Consider the following 15,745-nt stretch of genomic DNA (forward strand, 5'->3'; position numbering starts at 1 on the left):
TTATACATGAACAACATTTACATTAGACAGTGTTGTGACAAGTCTCCATTTAGTGTAAATGAGCCTAAATGCCATGTGTCAGACATTTCTTTCAGGTATCCATCCTAGAGTCCGAGGCAAATGGATAGGCTTTTTGAGGGCTTTAACGTACTAATTCTTACCAAAGGTTTAGCTTAGGTTGACTTCCACTTCATGCACAGACCAGTTGAGGCCTCACTGCTGCACGAATCGACAACTCCTTGTCTTTGCTGTTTAATTTTGGTGCATTACTGAAAAAGCAAAAACTACACTGGGTATCTTCGTGTTCGCAGTTCTAATCCAGTGGTACTTTTTATTAAATATTTCAATGCCTTTCTAGACCAAGTTATGAAATACTGGGTTATTGACCATATTTGTAGATGGGGAACAGGACAGGGAGACAAACCACTAGATGGTGCAAATGGTAAAGAATACAGTAAAACAAGCAGGTATTTACACCCAGATTTAATCTTACATATTTATTACATGATCAATTCAGTAAACGCTTCATTTTTAAGTTAGTGCTACAGATGATACAAGAAGTTGCACTAATTGGTAATAAAAGCCACAGTTCACTTAAGTCCTCCACTGCTGAAAGCTCCGGTTTGTCCTCAGGTTTAAATCCACTTGTGGTCATTTTTTGTGTCGTCTGTCGTAGTTCTTTTTTGTACTATCCCAGTACTTTTACATAGTTTTTAGGGACCATCGCTCGTTTCCCCCTCAAATCCCCAAGGAACCACTCTTCATCGATTGTCTCCAGGTTGGTTATAACATCCCCCATCTGTGACAGAGGAAGACATTTACAGTTTTCAGATATCTGTGCTTTTTGAATGTTAATGATGGGAACAAATAAATCAGTGTACCTGCAGAGAGAGCTCCTCATCACATTCCGATGTGAAGTTAAACAGAGCTCTGCCTCTTCCCCCAGCAGCAGCTTCATTCTGTTGACTGTTAGATGACTGGGAACCTGCTGAGGAGAACATCCAGTACTGGTCAATGACAAATCACCATGGTTGTGTCACTAAACTGTGTTAGAGCTGTAACTGGGTAGATAACTTGCACCAAATGATTCTGCAGCTATTTCAACAAGCTCTCAAGTCACTGTTCACACAAACTAAAAACAATATCCACAAATCCTCATTTGTGAGTATTTTTCTTTGCAGAATGAAATAGTAAACTGAATGAGTTACAGACTGTTAATCAAACAATAAGTAATTGAAGATGTCTATTTGAGCTCTGGTTAACTGCCATGGCCAGTTTTCACCATTTTGTGTCTTGATTAAGCAACATATCCAGCAGACTCATCAATAAATACTAAAGTAATTGTTAGTGTCAGCCACAGCACCACTCGTGTTGTTTGTCACTATTAAAAGGCCAATAAACATTTGAGTCATAGACCAAAGCACTAACAAAACATGTAACACCAGTTTCTAACCGCATGGCTGCTCTGTAACACACTCACTGAAGCCCCCGCAGCCGACAACACAATAACATCGACAAAGCACCACTGTGAGAACTTCATACCTGTGCTGCTCTCAACAAAAGCCCTGGGGAACATGCCCTCTCTGCCGCTGAGCCGGCCACAGCTCCACTCAGCATTAATGTGCTGGGTGAGCAGGATGCAGTCGCCCTGCTGAAAGGACAGCTCCTCCTCTGAACTCCCCCCGTAGTCGTACAGAGCCACCACCCAGTCCACGCTGGACTGAGAGGCCTGCAAAGCAAAATGAAACAAGAAGAGAGCTGAATTTCTCTTTGTTTAATGGACTTATCTTAAACCAACATCTTCTCTAAACTGATGTCACTGCATTTATTAAGGAACTGGTTACCTGAGCAGGTTTGGCCATCTCAATATTTGCACCTGGAGAGGCCACCATGCCTGTGGAGGGGAAATAGGTCAAGGTTATTAAAAATATAAAAGCATGAATCTGGCTGTTTTATCATTAGTGCTGCATGCAACGTCTATGTAGAAGCTTTCATGGGGGATGCAGAGGTCAAGGGCAAAGCTGGCATAAAACAGATAGTTTTAGGGAAACAGAAACCAAGTTGTGAGGTGTTGACTTTAGATAGTAGTGTTGACTTTATAATCACTCGTTGATTCCTAGAAAACATGACATCGAAACTGTATTTCTGAACTCCAGGCTACAGTAAGTGTGTGAGGGCCGCAGGTTCACTGTTGAGTGGAGAGACCTTCAGTAAAAAGCTTTCTAATGAAACAGAAAAAGAATCCTGACATGCCACCGAGGGAAATGTGAACACAAAGGAAAAAGATGGAGAGAGGCTCTTCACTCAGAGACACTGCATCTCTTTCGTTTCAGAGATTAAGACGTTAACATGTTGACGGAATGTACATATCCCCATTTAAGACAAACTCAAGTACCAGTCAACTCAATTGCTCGGATACAAAAATAAGTACATTAAGGACTCTCTTGCTTAAATTCTGGAACAAATCCATCATGTTTTGATTCAGAACTGATGAAAACTATTGAAGACACATCTAAATGTTGAGTCACGACTGAATCCACATCATCTCTGCTACACATTGGTTGAAGTTACAGGTTTCTAGCTAGAAAGTCATACCCTCCTAATTATATCATGGGAAATCTCACAATGCAAAGGAAATTCCTGACAAAAATTGACTTAGTTCTGGAGCTTTCACGTCATCCTACCTGGCAGGGGTACACTCCTGGGCCCTGTCTGCTGCCGACTGGGAGGTGGAGGCAGATCTTCAACCACCTCCACGAAGTTAAGAGGGAAGATCCCAGTGTTCACGCCGTTCTGTCCCCGAGCCCAGTCGTCTCCGAAGTACTCCTTCAGCTGGATCACATCCCCCTCCGAGAAAGACAGCTCGTCACTGTGCTCCCCCTCGAAGTCGAACCTCGCCACGCAGCGTGGACCACTTCACAGGATGTAAACACACTTCAGGTTAGGCGAGGCTGTAAAGACCTGTACAAAAATTTTATTTTATTTAAAAATTGTACCTGGCTGTAGCAGGTGGAGGCCTCGGTTTCCTTTCAGGGAGGGTTTTAGGTGAATTTGACTGTAAAGAGAATATTAAATTTAATAATTGTGTCAAGGAATCTTTATCCATCACACACATTTATAGGATATCAGCCTTATTTCAATAGTTCAAACTTACCAAGACTTTGACATAGTTGACAGGAAAGAAACCAGAGGATCCCCGACAGGTTCCTCTGTACCACTCGCTGTCCACCGGCTCCACCATGGTCACAACATCTCCTTCTCTCAGGGCCAGCTCTCCTGGACCCTCTGTGAAGACAATACACATCAGTTATATAATGGCAAAACACAAATATCCAAACTTACACAGAAACAGACAAACAGTATCTATGTTGTCAGGCATGAACAGGCTCGAAAAAAATATTAATGTGCTTTCAGTCTTTATGGAAGCACAGTCACAACTCTCAAACTTATTTTAACCTATTTTTAAAACATCAAATAACTTATTGAAACTAAACTTATGTGTACTTTGTTTGGTTTGGTTATTGAGACAGGGTTTATAACCTATACTGCAACCAGCCACAAGGGGGCGATCAATATGACTATTTATACATCTTTATATACAGTCTATGGCTAAGTTATATACATTTTCCTGTATCATTTTCCTGTATGGAAGGTGGAATTTCAAAGTAAAAGCCACCATTATGTTAACAGGACCTTACCATGAAGCCAAAACAGAGGGTGGATTTCAAGCTAAAAGGCCCCAGATGGTTATTAGACCTTAATCCCAAATCCACAATGGATTTAGTGTTATTTCACATCAGAATAAACAGATGTTTCACCTGGGGTGAAGTCATGGATGACCTGCACCTTTAGCCCATAACCGTCTCCACCTGCAGCGCTTGTTGCGGAGCCCTGTTCAGAGACAATAAGGATTTAAATGTGAGGCTCAAGTATCAGGAACATGTTTTCTTTACTCATGACTGAAGGATAAGTTACCTGTGGTGGGGACACGTCTGCGCTAAGAGGAGTTATAACCGTCATACGAGACCTGGGGACTCGTCCTCGAATGTCTCCGACCTGGCACTCGAAAGTATTACGGTCAATCTCCTCCAGCAGAAGAAGAACTTCATTTTTCTATTGACAAAGATTAGATTAGATTACAGACAATCCAGAAAGTAGAGCATTAAAAGTAATCCACTTTTAATGTGAAAGTCTGGAAAACTAGTTTGGTCACCTGAAGTGACAGCTCCCCTGTGTTGCTGCCGTTGTAGTCACAGGCTGCAATTCCATGGGGAAGCTCAAGCTGGTGAGAGAAAGCAAAAAGAAAATGGATCATGAGCTCAGGTGAAACAGGATGGCAGCACAGAGCCGTGCAGTGGGATCTGTCTCACTGTGTATTTGTTGTAGAGACGGTGGCCCGGCTTGGGCCTCGGAGGTAAGACAGGTGTTTTCCCGCGGGGCTTCTTAGCCTGTGGTTTGGGAGAAACGTCCCATGGTACTGACTGGGATCGACCCGCGGCCTGGAGGCTGGGTGGGGGAGGTCTTCCCGGGCCTGTTTTGGCTGGAGGTGGGCGTGGTGGGAGTTTTTTGATGGTGCTGGCCCTCCTAAGGTGCAACAACAACATCATCGAGGTGAGAGGTGAAAACATCTTTACACATTTCAAACCCTGGAGGATTTACTCCTCTCACTCACCGAGGCGGTAGCGATGGCTCTGGTCCGAATTGGGAAAAGTCCTGCAGAAGATTGAGGATTTTCTTTATTAGCACTAAAACAGACTCATTGAGCGGTTTACAGTGGTGGAAACCAGAGTAACCACGTAACCACACAAAGCATTTGGACACAGCTAAAGAGACGACAGGAGTTTGTTTGTGGAAAGCAGAGGAAATAAAGCAGGTGAGATCCTCAGCTGACAGACAAGATAAACACGGCAGGGAAACTTTCTCCACTAGAAATGCACCAGCATTGAATAGAAGAGGATAAAACAGCCTTATTGTCATTGTATTGTAGCACAGACTGTAAATAAGGATGGACAGTGAGTCTCTTCTTCCTCCTACTTTCCAGTAATAAAGCCCAAATATCCCAGATTCAAACTCTTGCGTCAAGGTCCCGCCGATACACATGCTCGACCGATTGCAAGTCAGTCTCAGCTGTCAACCATGACACTTCTCCCCGTTTTCATAACATTAAATAAGAACTTCATCTTGTATGTTGACTTTTTAGTTTGGCCCATGTCCCATCCACTAACAATGGAGGAGGTGAGATGTGTGAACTATAATGTGTCCAGCCACCAGGGGGCAATTGAGACGCTTTGGCTTCAATTTCTGGGACCTGTCGTCTCATCTATCTCAACATACCGTCTGTGAATTGTACAAAATACATCTGAGGAAAACTGCTCCTTTTAAAGGAAACCTAATGATACAAAGCATTTTATTTAAACTTTATTTTGGTTTAAATGCATGTAAGGTCAAGAAGTATTTGTGTGTGAGTTTCATATTTTATAGCTCCTGGAGATCTTACCTGTGAAGGGAGGACGGGTGTGGAGAACTGCCTGTGGATGACTGAGGAGCTCATGGAGCCCACAGGCTTCTGAACAGGCAGAGGAGGAGCACTGTCCTGAAAAGTATCTGAGACTGAGAAAAGACCTGTCTTTACTATAATGTACTGAAAACACCTGCTCCATTACCAACACAGGTGTAATGTCAGTAACTCACAAACAGACATGCGTGAACAGACCACGTGTCATGTGACGTGTTGTGGACTCACATGAGGCCGTTTTGCTCGGGACCCTGATGGTGGTTGGTCTCCTCGTGATACTCTGTCTGGGGAAAGAGACTCCGTTACTGTCCACACTGCGCTGAGGCTCCGCTGGGACGTGATCTGAGGGAAAAGACACTTGAGTATTAACAGCAAACACCTCTTTGAAGTGAGGAGTAAACACAACCCCTGCAGCACAGGTTAATGCACTGTTATCTGAACAAGTATTTGTTCTTGATACTCTTTGAGTTTCTACACACTCGTTCAAGTTGATAATTTGGAAACATATGTTGTGACTTTTTGCAGTGTTTGTGTCACCAAATTTATGAAGTTGTTTCCTTATTTTGCAGTGTGGTGATGTCTCTCAGCCACCGTAGCCTATAGGGTAAGGGTTATACGACTGTGGGTATGATTAGTTGTATGTCGGCCCTATGAGTAGCTGAAAAACTGTCCAGGATGTATCACTTTATCTCGGCTAGTGTCAGCGGGGATTGGCTCAAACCTCTTGTGACCCTTGAATGGATAAGCAGGAGATGCTTATTCTGGATGGAGATGTTTATTCTGATTGAGGCACATCCGTTTGTCACATTATTTTGAAAAGGTGCTTTATATAGAAAGAGTTGTCAAACTAATCTAATCTGCTGTAATCTGAAAATATTCATAGGATTTTATTCTACACAACCTACTTACTTGACGGCGTGTTCACATACTGGTTCTCAGTGGACATGGAGGTCGAGTTGTGGTTGTTGAAGTTCAGGTTTGGTTTGAGAGGCTCTTTGAAGGGCTTCACTGGAGGTGCAGGAGGAATCGGTGAAATCTCCCCTTCGTAGATGCTGTCGGCTCTGGTCAGTAACGGAGGACGGGACCTGCCTGGGACGGACCCCTTCCTGTGTAAAGTCTCCAGCTCCTCTTTTATCGACATCCCCACTGGTTTCTTAGGGGGCTGAGGTCTCGGGTCCGGTGCCTGGATCTGGGCTGATTGTACGGACAAGACGTTCTGGTAGACGTCATCTGCACTGAACTGAGGTTTGAACGCCGCAGAGGGTTTGGCAGCAACTGCAGGTTTGCCGACGGCCTTCCTGGGTCGAGGCTCTGGTTTGACTGGTTCAGCCGCATTTCCCTCCTCCGTCTGGCTCTCGAAGGCCTGGATCCTGGCGCGGATGTTACGTTGACTCATGCTGGCGTTCATCTCGCCAACAGCATCTTCACCCGCAGAGGCCTCGTCTGATTGGTTCTCCTCACCAAAGGCCTCTAATAGCTCCTGTAAATATTTATTTGAAGATAAGTCCTCGGGATCAGAGGGAACGGCGTCACTGTCTTCACCGAGTTTGACCAAAGACTGAACCTCGACCTCCTCTGAATTCACCGGCTTTCGGGTTTTTCTACGAGGAAGCGGAACTGGGCATTGGCGAGGTTCAGAGTTGGAAGAGGAGGAAGTAGTTTCAGCTGGAAAGTCCCAGTGTACAGTCACAGATCTGGTGTGAGGGGGATCTGCTCGGTTGGGTTGTTGTACTTCAGATTTAGATTCACTTTGATCCTCGGTGTTGGTGGATGTGGTCTTTGTTCCCACAGCTTCAGAGAGCAGCCCTCTGTCCGCTAGCTTCAGCCGCGACGGCCTCGGGGGCTTCTTTGGTTTTTCACCTGGAAACAAAAGTGAACAAACATCTTGAGAAACCGACTGACACTTGAAACTTCTTGCCAGCAGTATTGATTCCTGTGTTTCTCACCGGCAGATCTTTTCTCAGCCGACTGTGGAGCCGCACTGGTTTGTGGGACGGGGGCGGCGGTGTCTTCCCTCTCAGGGTCGGTCTGTGTGGCGCTTGTAATGGTCCAGCGGGGGGCTGCAGTGGGCCTGACCACGTGATCCTCCTGGGTCTTCTCCTGGATCACCTGGTCATAGGAGGGTGGAGGCTGAATCATGAAAGACACACACACGCACGGACACGCACACACAGACACACACACACACACACACAAAATAATAATAAATTATAGCAACTATTTTGGAAGAGAGGACGTCATCGGAGGGACTTTGACTCGTTACCTATACTATACATTTAAAATACTATCAAATTCTGGCAATTGCTGCTTAAACCATAAGGTAATTCTGTGCTAGGTTTGCATATTGAAGTGTTTGGTTCTTTTTGGCAGTTTCAGTTCTGACCCGGCCTTTTGCTGCATGTCTGCCCCACTTTTCTCTTCCACATTTCAAACTTACTCTGTCCTGTCATTAGAGGCAGAAATGGAAATGGAAAGGAAAAAACTATTCTCGGACAAACCAGAGCCACAGCAAATACACACCCAGAGAAACCTCCACAAATAGGTTTATAGGAAAATCACACGTGTGGATTCAAAGTCTGTACCTGGGAGACGGTCTGGACGTCTGCCGACCAGCCTGACTGATGAGCGGGAGCAGGGAAAACCGGGGAGGATCCTGCTGGGAACCAGTTGTTACTGATCAGAGGTTCGGCTGAGACGATGGTGATCTCTGGTCGCCTGAAAGACAAACCAGAAAGAACAATCAGAGCCCGAAACACGACCGACATACATCCTGGTATTTCTGCAACTTCCAACGCTCTAGATATTGATTCATGAGTGAGAATAACTAAACATGAACAGACATTCCATTGATGGAAACTGTTTAAATTACCTTCTGTCTCTGGCCTGGTCGCTCTGAGAGGTTGTTCTTGCTGAAGAAAGGGAAATAAAGGTGGAATAAACCTGTGTATTAGTTTGGTTTACATCGGCAAATATCACGTTATTAAGCTTTTCTACTCTTCTGATTGGAGCTATGTAGATCTCACTTTTAACAACCCATGATACCATTGTTAAGTAGCTGGAGGAAATCTTTAGATTAAATTGTACATAATAACCCCATTACAAAAAGCATCATTAGTAGAAACTTCAAATAACCACTTCTGAATGTTCATTTAAAAAAAAAAACTCTTTTAAACAAAGACTTCCAACAACAAACTTACTTCGTTTGATTGCAGCTCGTATAGAAGACAGAGGACCTTGACTGAAAAACACAGGAGAACCATTCATCAGTGTGGTGTGGGACACGTACAGACCAGAGAGTGTTCATACCTGTGTGGTGACTCAGTTAACAGAAAGGGAATCGTCCCTGGTCAGTACTGTTCAAAAGACTCTATACAAGTACTGTATATACCATTGAAGCAGATTAATCCAAAGATTTAAGATTTAAGATAACATTTAACTAAAAGGTGAGATAAAGGACACTGGATATGAAAAGGTAAGTAGTATAAAAAATAGAATAAAATGAAATAAACACTGAACTATAGAAGAGCAACATGTGATTAAAAGCAGCTAAGAAAAAGAGGAGTAACATGAATATTATATAAATAAAATAAAATAAAATTTTAAAATTCATATCATCTCCAGACAGAAACTAACCGCTTCTCGTCTTCGTTGTCCCCGGGCTGTTTTCCTCACAGAAGATGTCGACGTATTATTTTCTAATCCTTTAATATCATTACTTCACACAGCACTGTCATCATGTTACGATTCCCCTTCATTTCTCTCTCTCTCTTTAAAAAGACCTGAGGTGTTTTCTCTAATCCATGTCACCCGTGTCTCCACCAACGTAAACAGGAGCAGGCTCTTCGTTACCCTGCTCATTAAGAACTGTAAGGCTGTGGCAGGGTGACATGAACTATCAGGGGAAAGAGACGCGATCCTCTCTCCCTCCTCCTGGTTCCACGTGAGAAGCTGGAAACACACAGATCTTAAGGAGGAAGACATCCTGTGTGTTTTTATGACAAACTATCTTTAAATTATTTTCCTGCTCTCTCTCTCTTGCTCACTTATAATAATAATAATATTAATTATTATAAACGTTATTGATAAAGCACTTTCCATTGACCTATTTCCAACTCTTTCAATATCAAAAATAAGGTTCCTTTCATCTCATGTGCTATATATGTATATATATATATACATATATATAAATTCGACCAATTTAATTTGACATTTCAGAAAGATAAGCACCGAGAAACTGGTGGAATAGGTAAACAAATCAATTCTCCTGTTGACGTCCTCCCTGTCAGGTTTGATCTGCTCATTGTTTGGTCCATTCACAACTTCATCATCAGCAGATCTGACCGTTAAAGAGACAGTGAGTCTGATCCCAGTTCTACACACACAGAGGCTGGAGCTACTGGAGCTACTGGAGCTACTGGAGCTACTGGAGCTACTGGAGCTACTGGAGCTACTGGAGCTACTGGAGCTACTGGAGCTACTGGAGCTACTGGAGCTACTGGAGCAAATATATAAACCCACAGGTCAAGGAGAAATAACTCACCTGCAGTGTAAATGCTCTGGTTTGGTTCTTTCAGGACGATCTGGAGGAGGAAACAGTTTCATAAGTGATGAGCAGCAGCAGAAAACATATAAACGACATATACAGACTAGAGTTCAATGATTTGCTTCATCAGCCACACTGAATATAAACACACATTAACAGTTAAGATTCCCAGTTAGAACTCACAGTGTGTGAGTAAATCATTAACTTTATTATGTGGAGACAACAGAGGGCATGTTGTCTGGTCTTGTGTAGACAAAGGGACGTTTGTCATTGTGAAACTTTATTTTATGCCACGCGTTGTATTGGCCGGCTTGAATATCTTTGGAGCAGGAAAAAAAATATGGTTTATTGTTTCCTGACTCTGCCCAGACACTTTGAATTTGAATTTAAATACGATTAAGGCACTGACTTTTTGAAGGTGATTAAATATCACCACTTTAACATGCCATAAAGTGTTTATTAAATTTATTATACCAATAATCTGATAAATGAGACAACAAGGGGGCTATATCAATTATATGTGGACAGTATTAACTATAGAAAAGAGAGAGTATAAATAAGAATAAAAACAGATCTACTAAATACAATAAAAGTAGAGCTATTATCTATACAAGGTTATTTTTCTTACACTACATACACTACACACTTCACTTCACTACACTACACAGAATCAGGACTTTAATGTGAGACTGAATAACTTTTGATACTGTGGCCACAAGGAGCGACTACACTGCAAAGTAGTGAGAGTAACACAGAACAGACATGAAGCCAGCAAACTGAAGCAGTTATTCAGTTCTATAAACTTATATAAACAGCTAATATAAGCCATCGTAAGCTACTGATCAGACCAGAACAAGACTGTGCAGAGGGTTTGGATTTAAATTACTTCATTTTGACTTTCAAATATATATATATAAATATATCTAGTCTGTCTAGATTAGCACAGTGTGAACTAGAAACACCTCAACCCGACCAGCCGGATCAACGATTAAATCTTGATGAACCAGTTGTCTTCACTGTAAATGAGCCACTTAATGAAGGTGAAGGTCACAAATCATCAACGTTCCAGAGCTGCGACGCATTTCAAAGCGTTGTCACTGAAACCTTGTGCCGCCAAAACACCTGTTTGATATCTTCTGATTCCTTATCAGCTGTAAGATAAACAGATGAATCAATACACCGACTACAGCAGCTGACCAGGACCCAAGATACTAAACAATAACACAATCTAACTGAACCGGACGTTGTTATAAAAATCTGAACTTTACAAATATATAAATACGGTGTTGTGTCAACGTGGTCGACAGGGATCTATGTGACATCAGAAAAGATTCCCATTCAAAAAGCAAATATGTGCTCCTTCACTTCATCCCTTAATCAAACAACAGGTTCATTAGTTAGCAGCTGAGCTAAGGAACAATATCAGCAAAACAAACAGTGTAATCTAACAAGAGGCAGTTTCCTTATTAAAGAGTGAAACCTGTAGAGACAGTGGAGAGGCTGTGGGTGATTTCAGCTCAGGTTGCTGTTGTCGCCTCTGAAACCAGGAGCTGGTCTGCAGTCACATCCACCTGTCACACCTGCTACTTATCATGTGCCTCACTCCCACTCACTCAGGTTTCACTTTGGAAAAACATGCGAGAGAGCAGCGTCTCTGCTTTCAATCAACGAGGAAAGACATAGAATCAATCTGGAGTTTGAAATGAAGTCACTTCCTTGAGGCCGTGTGGAGCGAGAGCTTTGAGGTGGATGAACAATAACCCTGAACACAACTTTCCTCACACAACAAAAGCCTTACCTGTTGTGATGAGTTAAATAGTAAAACTGTCGGTACATTTCCAGTAAGATCCTCTCTCCCAGTTCAGCGACTGACTGACTGAGTGTGGGTGTGTGTGTTTCAATGAACCTGGCGCTGAGGCCGTCACACACCCACAGACAACAGAGAGGAGAGGGAGGGCCCTGGGAGATCTCACCTCTCCTGTGTTTACGCGGCCAATCTCAATAACTTGGAATGTGACTATTCAGGAAGTGCTGGTTTTACTAAAAGACAGTGTCACTCTCATTTGCCTACAGAGGGAGAGGTCATGGTTATGTTCAGGTGACTCTGTGACACTCGTGACTGTGAAAAGAACATTTCTTAGGATTAGTATGTCCCTTCCTCATAAGCTGAAGATGAATATTTTTAGAGTAGCTGAAAACTGGAGAGGGATTATGAATGCAAAGGGCTTCTCCATAAATACCATATTCATTCATAGGAGTTGGCAGAAAAGGGAGAGATGGCCTTGACAATCAAATGATATATGAGCATTGATAGAGATATGTGATGGAATTAAAGGACAAGGTGAAACCCTTCCAACAAAATGTCTGGGAAGAGTCCCAAAGACCAAAGCAAACTGTGGAAGTAAGCTCAAATCAGAGATAGAGAAGATGTCGTATTACTTATATTAATGTTTTCTGTCCCTGTGAAATTGAAGATGTCGAAAAATGCCACGATTTAAAAGAAAGTGATCAAATAAAGATTTGTCTGGAGCCACGCCAAACTTTTATGGATTATTTTTGGCCCGTGTCCCATCAGTCTACCACGCTTTGTGGAAATCTGTTCAGTCGGTTCTGTGTAATCCTGCTGATCAACAAACAAACACACACACACACACACACCACAAAACACACACAAACACACACATAAACAAACAAACAAACCACCAGGTGTGAAAAAAAATAGATACAAAAACAGTAAATATCCCTAAATCCACTACATCTCTAGAAAGAACTCACACAGATTTAGACTCTGCTTTTTATAACTCATAAGATTCCTTATCCCTCACACATTGAAAACCTGTGGATGATACACTCAAGTGGGAGGCGGCCTCCTTCTGACAGTTTCAGGGGCGATTCAGTGAATTGAAGTTTTAAAACATTAAATCAGAACAAGATCAGGAAGAACGTCCTGAATGTGAGTGATCGTCGGTTCAAGAGGTTTGAGAATAGTTTCAGTTTCTAGCCAAATTGTCATCTGAGATCTGAGGTTTGAGGGGGAGCTTTGTCTTTGAGAGGCCCACAGTCTCACTTTTTACCCCTAATTAAACATGTGACCCCGGCCCTGACCCGTGACCTGGCGAGCCCCCTCGCACTGTTTTGAATCATAATCCAAATCAGTGAGTATCTCCTGGTATTCGTGGGCCGTGGACACCGGGACCCAGCCTGTCCACACGGGAGGAAGCTGCTGAAGTCAGCAGGACAGATTCCCCCTCACAGCCGCGCTGTCACTTGAACACATGCTGACATTACTCAGCACAACAGCAGCCGTCGGTGCAGAGCAGCTGGTGAAACGGCAACAAAGGGAAAGCTAGAAAAACAGTCCCGGCCTCTGTGTGTCACGTTACAGCAGAAACTCAGAGCGGTGAAGCAGCAGATCCAGAGTCAGATACAGAGTGTAACTTTAGTCTGTTGCCAACAGGTTTGTGCAGGTTTGAGGACGAAACCGTGGATATTGAACGTGTCGTATTTATTTACTATGATGTCTGGAACCTGCTGAAATAAATGATGCTCAGATCAAGGCCCAAAGTCAATTGAAAAGCATCACACGTTAAATTCCAGAAAGGACTTAGTTGTCAACAGAGGGTCTGGACAAAACTGACCTGTCCTCAAATTAAAATAAAACAGAACAGAGTGATTCTGACGGATGAGGGCGTCAGCAGCCAACATGGACGTTGAGTCAGAGAAGATTAGAAGGTGTCAGAGCCGTCGGGTGAATCACAGTGGAAACTCACTGAAATATGACCAATGCAGTGATGGAATGTGTTTATATTGATGATTTGAAAGGTTGAAAAACCACAAACACCAGCTTGTTCACATTGAGACTGACAGACGTGCCCATCCGGCAGCAGGTGGGGTCGGGGTGTTGTATTTTTAGGATGGAGCTGGGACAGTGGATGGAGATATTTGGGCACAGGGGAGTTAGAGATGTAAAGAGCTTTCACACAAGGTGTTTCTAAGAAAAACCAGGAGCAATGAAAGCTGTTGTAGTCGTGAGGAAGCTTCATTTCTCTCTCTGAGATCTGAGACAGCTTGTGTTCTCCTACATCCAGCTGGCGGCTGCTAACAAAACCTAAAACCTAATGTCTGTTTAGTAAATCGTGTAAGTCAGAAGTGAAAGGAAGGAGCGAGCTGTTTCCTCTTCAGCCACAAACGACACGTGGCACCGTGACGTGAAGAGTTTTAGGTAAAAGTCGTGCAGTGAGACAGACTGGTTCTCATCTCTGTGCAGAAAGGTGTGTGACGACGTGGAACAGGGACGACACCCAAGGTCGGTATTAACGATGGAACACAGTTGATATAATTACAAGGTGTCAACTGTAGAATGCTCATTGTGTATCATTGACAGAGGGTGTGTCGGTGTGTGTTTGATTTCCTGGGTATGAATGAAACCATAAATCAAACGGAATTAAACCCAAAAACGCTGTTCTTTCTTGTTTCATGTGCAAAATGACAAAAGAAAAACGTTGAGCTCCATGGTCACATATATTGTGGTGATGAAAAAATAAATTCAGCTTTATATATATATATATCTTGAAGCTAGTGACTGGGTGTAAGACATAAAGTCTAACAGTTGTGTGTCTGATAAGAAATACTGGAGCATCAGAGGTTCAAAGTTCAAATGCACATGTGTCTCAGAGTTCATTCAGTTCATTGTCTTCATTAACAGGCAGTTTGTCCAAAACAAGCCAACGGAGGGGTTCTTATTCATCTAATTTTATAAAAATATTAAGAGTTATAATATGATATGAAGGTATTTGTCTGTGTGAACAGATCAATTTACTGTTTTAAAGTCCATACATTAACTGCACACAGGCCAATCCGTCTGGTGGATGCTCTAAGCTCCAGGCTTCCATTTCTTCTCACAGTAAAAATGTCATTGAGTCATTAAAGGAACATCCCAGTGTTTTAGTTCCCTACCTGCAAATCATGTATGTTTATCTTTTTATAATATCTAATATATCATGTTTCACAGTTGTGTGCTTCATGTTTCAAGCTGATGTGGCAGATTTCCCTTGGTTTCATTTCTTCAATCTGACTCTTCAAGTTGTTTATTCCATTTTTTAAACTTTGTTAGGCCGCTTTATTCTTGTGTTCCACTTTATTCTTGTGTTCCAAAGGAGCATACGTACAAAGACAACCTACACAACTTTGACCATAGAGAATAAAACAGGTTGGATTATAACTGTGCTGGTTTCAACAGGTTCTAAACTCTCTGCTAATAGATTCTCACACGCTACAGAAATGAATGGAAACACTGGATGTCTCACACTGTAGGGAAATGCGCCCGGTGGGCTGACCAATCACAACCCTCTACTTTAACAACAGATAATAAGCTGGGGCCACATGATAAACCGTTATTTGTTCACACACACACACACACACACACACATACAGACAGACACGCAGACAGACAGAGAGAGAGACACACACACACACAGACAGAGACACAAACACACACACACACTCACACTCTCTACCTGATGTCTGTCCTCTGTCCCGCACATCTCTGCGCTGCGCCTCGTTCTCATCTTCACGCAAAGCTTCATCCATCGCGATCTATCACAGCGTTGGGATTAAACCGAGAGTAAGAGTTTCAGGAGTTTGGCAGCAGTCGGTCTCTCTTCCATTCGTCCACACGGTCGATACCA

General features: G+C 42.8%; 1 protein-coding gene across 2 annotated transcripts; it reads right to left on the reverse strand.

Annotated features, from left to right (window-relative positions):
* Positions 1-465: 465 nt before the first annotated feature.
* On the reverse strand, positions 466-15,745 carry sh3d19 (SH3 domain containing 19). Of its 2 annotated transcripts, none has more exons than XM_062387581.1 (21): positions 15,575-15,745; positions 10,056-10,095; positions 8,713-8,753; positions 8,385-8,424; positions 8,098-8,230; positions 7,462-7,645; positions 6,425-7,375; positions 5,744-5,857; positions 5,498-5,610; positions 4,673-4,713; positions 4,371-4,584; positions 4,214-4,282; positions 3,976-4,113; positions 3,819-3,891; positions 3,155-3,285; positions 2,997-3,055; positions 2,685-2,914; positions 1,845-1,894; positions 1,543-1,729; positions 882-985; positions 466-799 (listed from the first exon to the last, which is right to left on the reverse strand). In XM_062387581.1, the coding sequence occupies exons 1-21, from the start codon at positions 15,645-15,647 to the stop codon at positions 689-691; spliced, it is 3,096 nt and encodes a 1,031-aa protein (XP_062243565.1). In that variant the 5' UTR covers positions 15,648-15,745; the 3' UTR covers positions 466-688. The 2 variants fall into 2 exon arrangements, with proteins under 2 accessions (XP_062243565.1, XP_062243564.1); XM_062387580.1 differs by having other exon boundaries at positions 882-988; positions 15,575-15,743.

This window comes from Platichthys flesus, chromosome 5 (genome assembly GCF_949316205.1).
Source record: "Platichthys flesus chromosome 5, fPlaFle2.1, whole genome shotgun sequence".
In the NCBI taxonomy this organism is placed as follows: Eukaryota; Metazoa; Chordata; class Actinopteri; order Pleuronectiformes; family Pleuronectidae; genus Platichthys; species Platichthys flesus.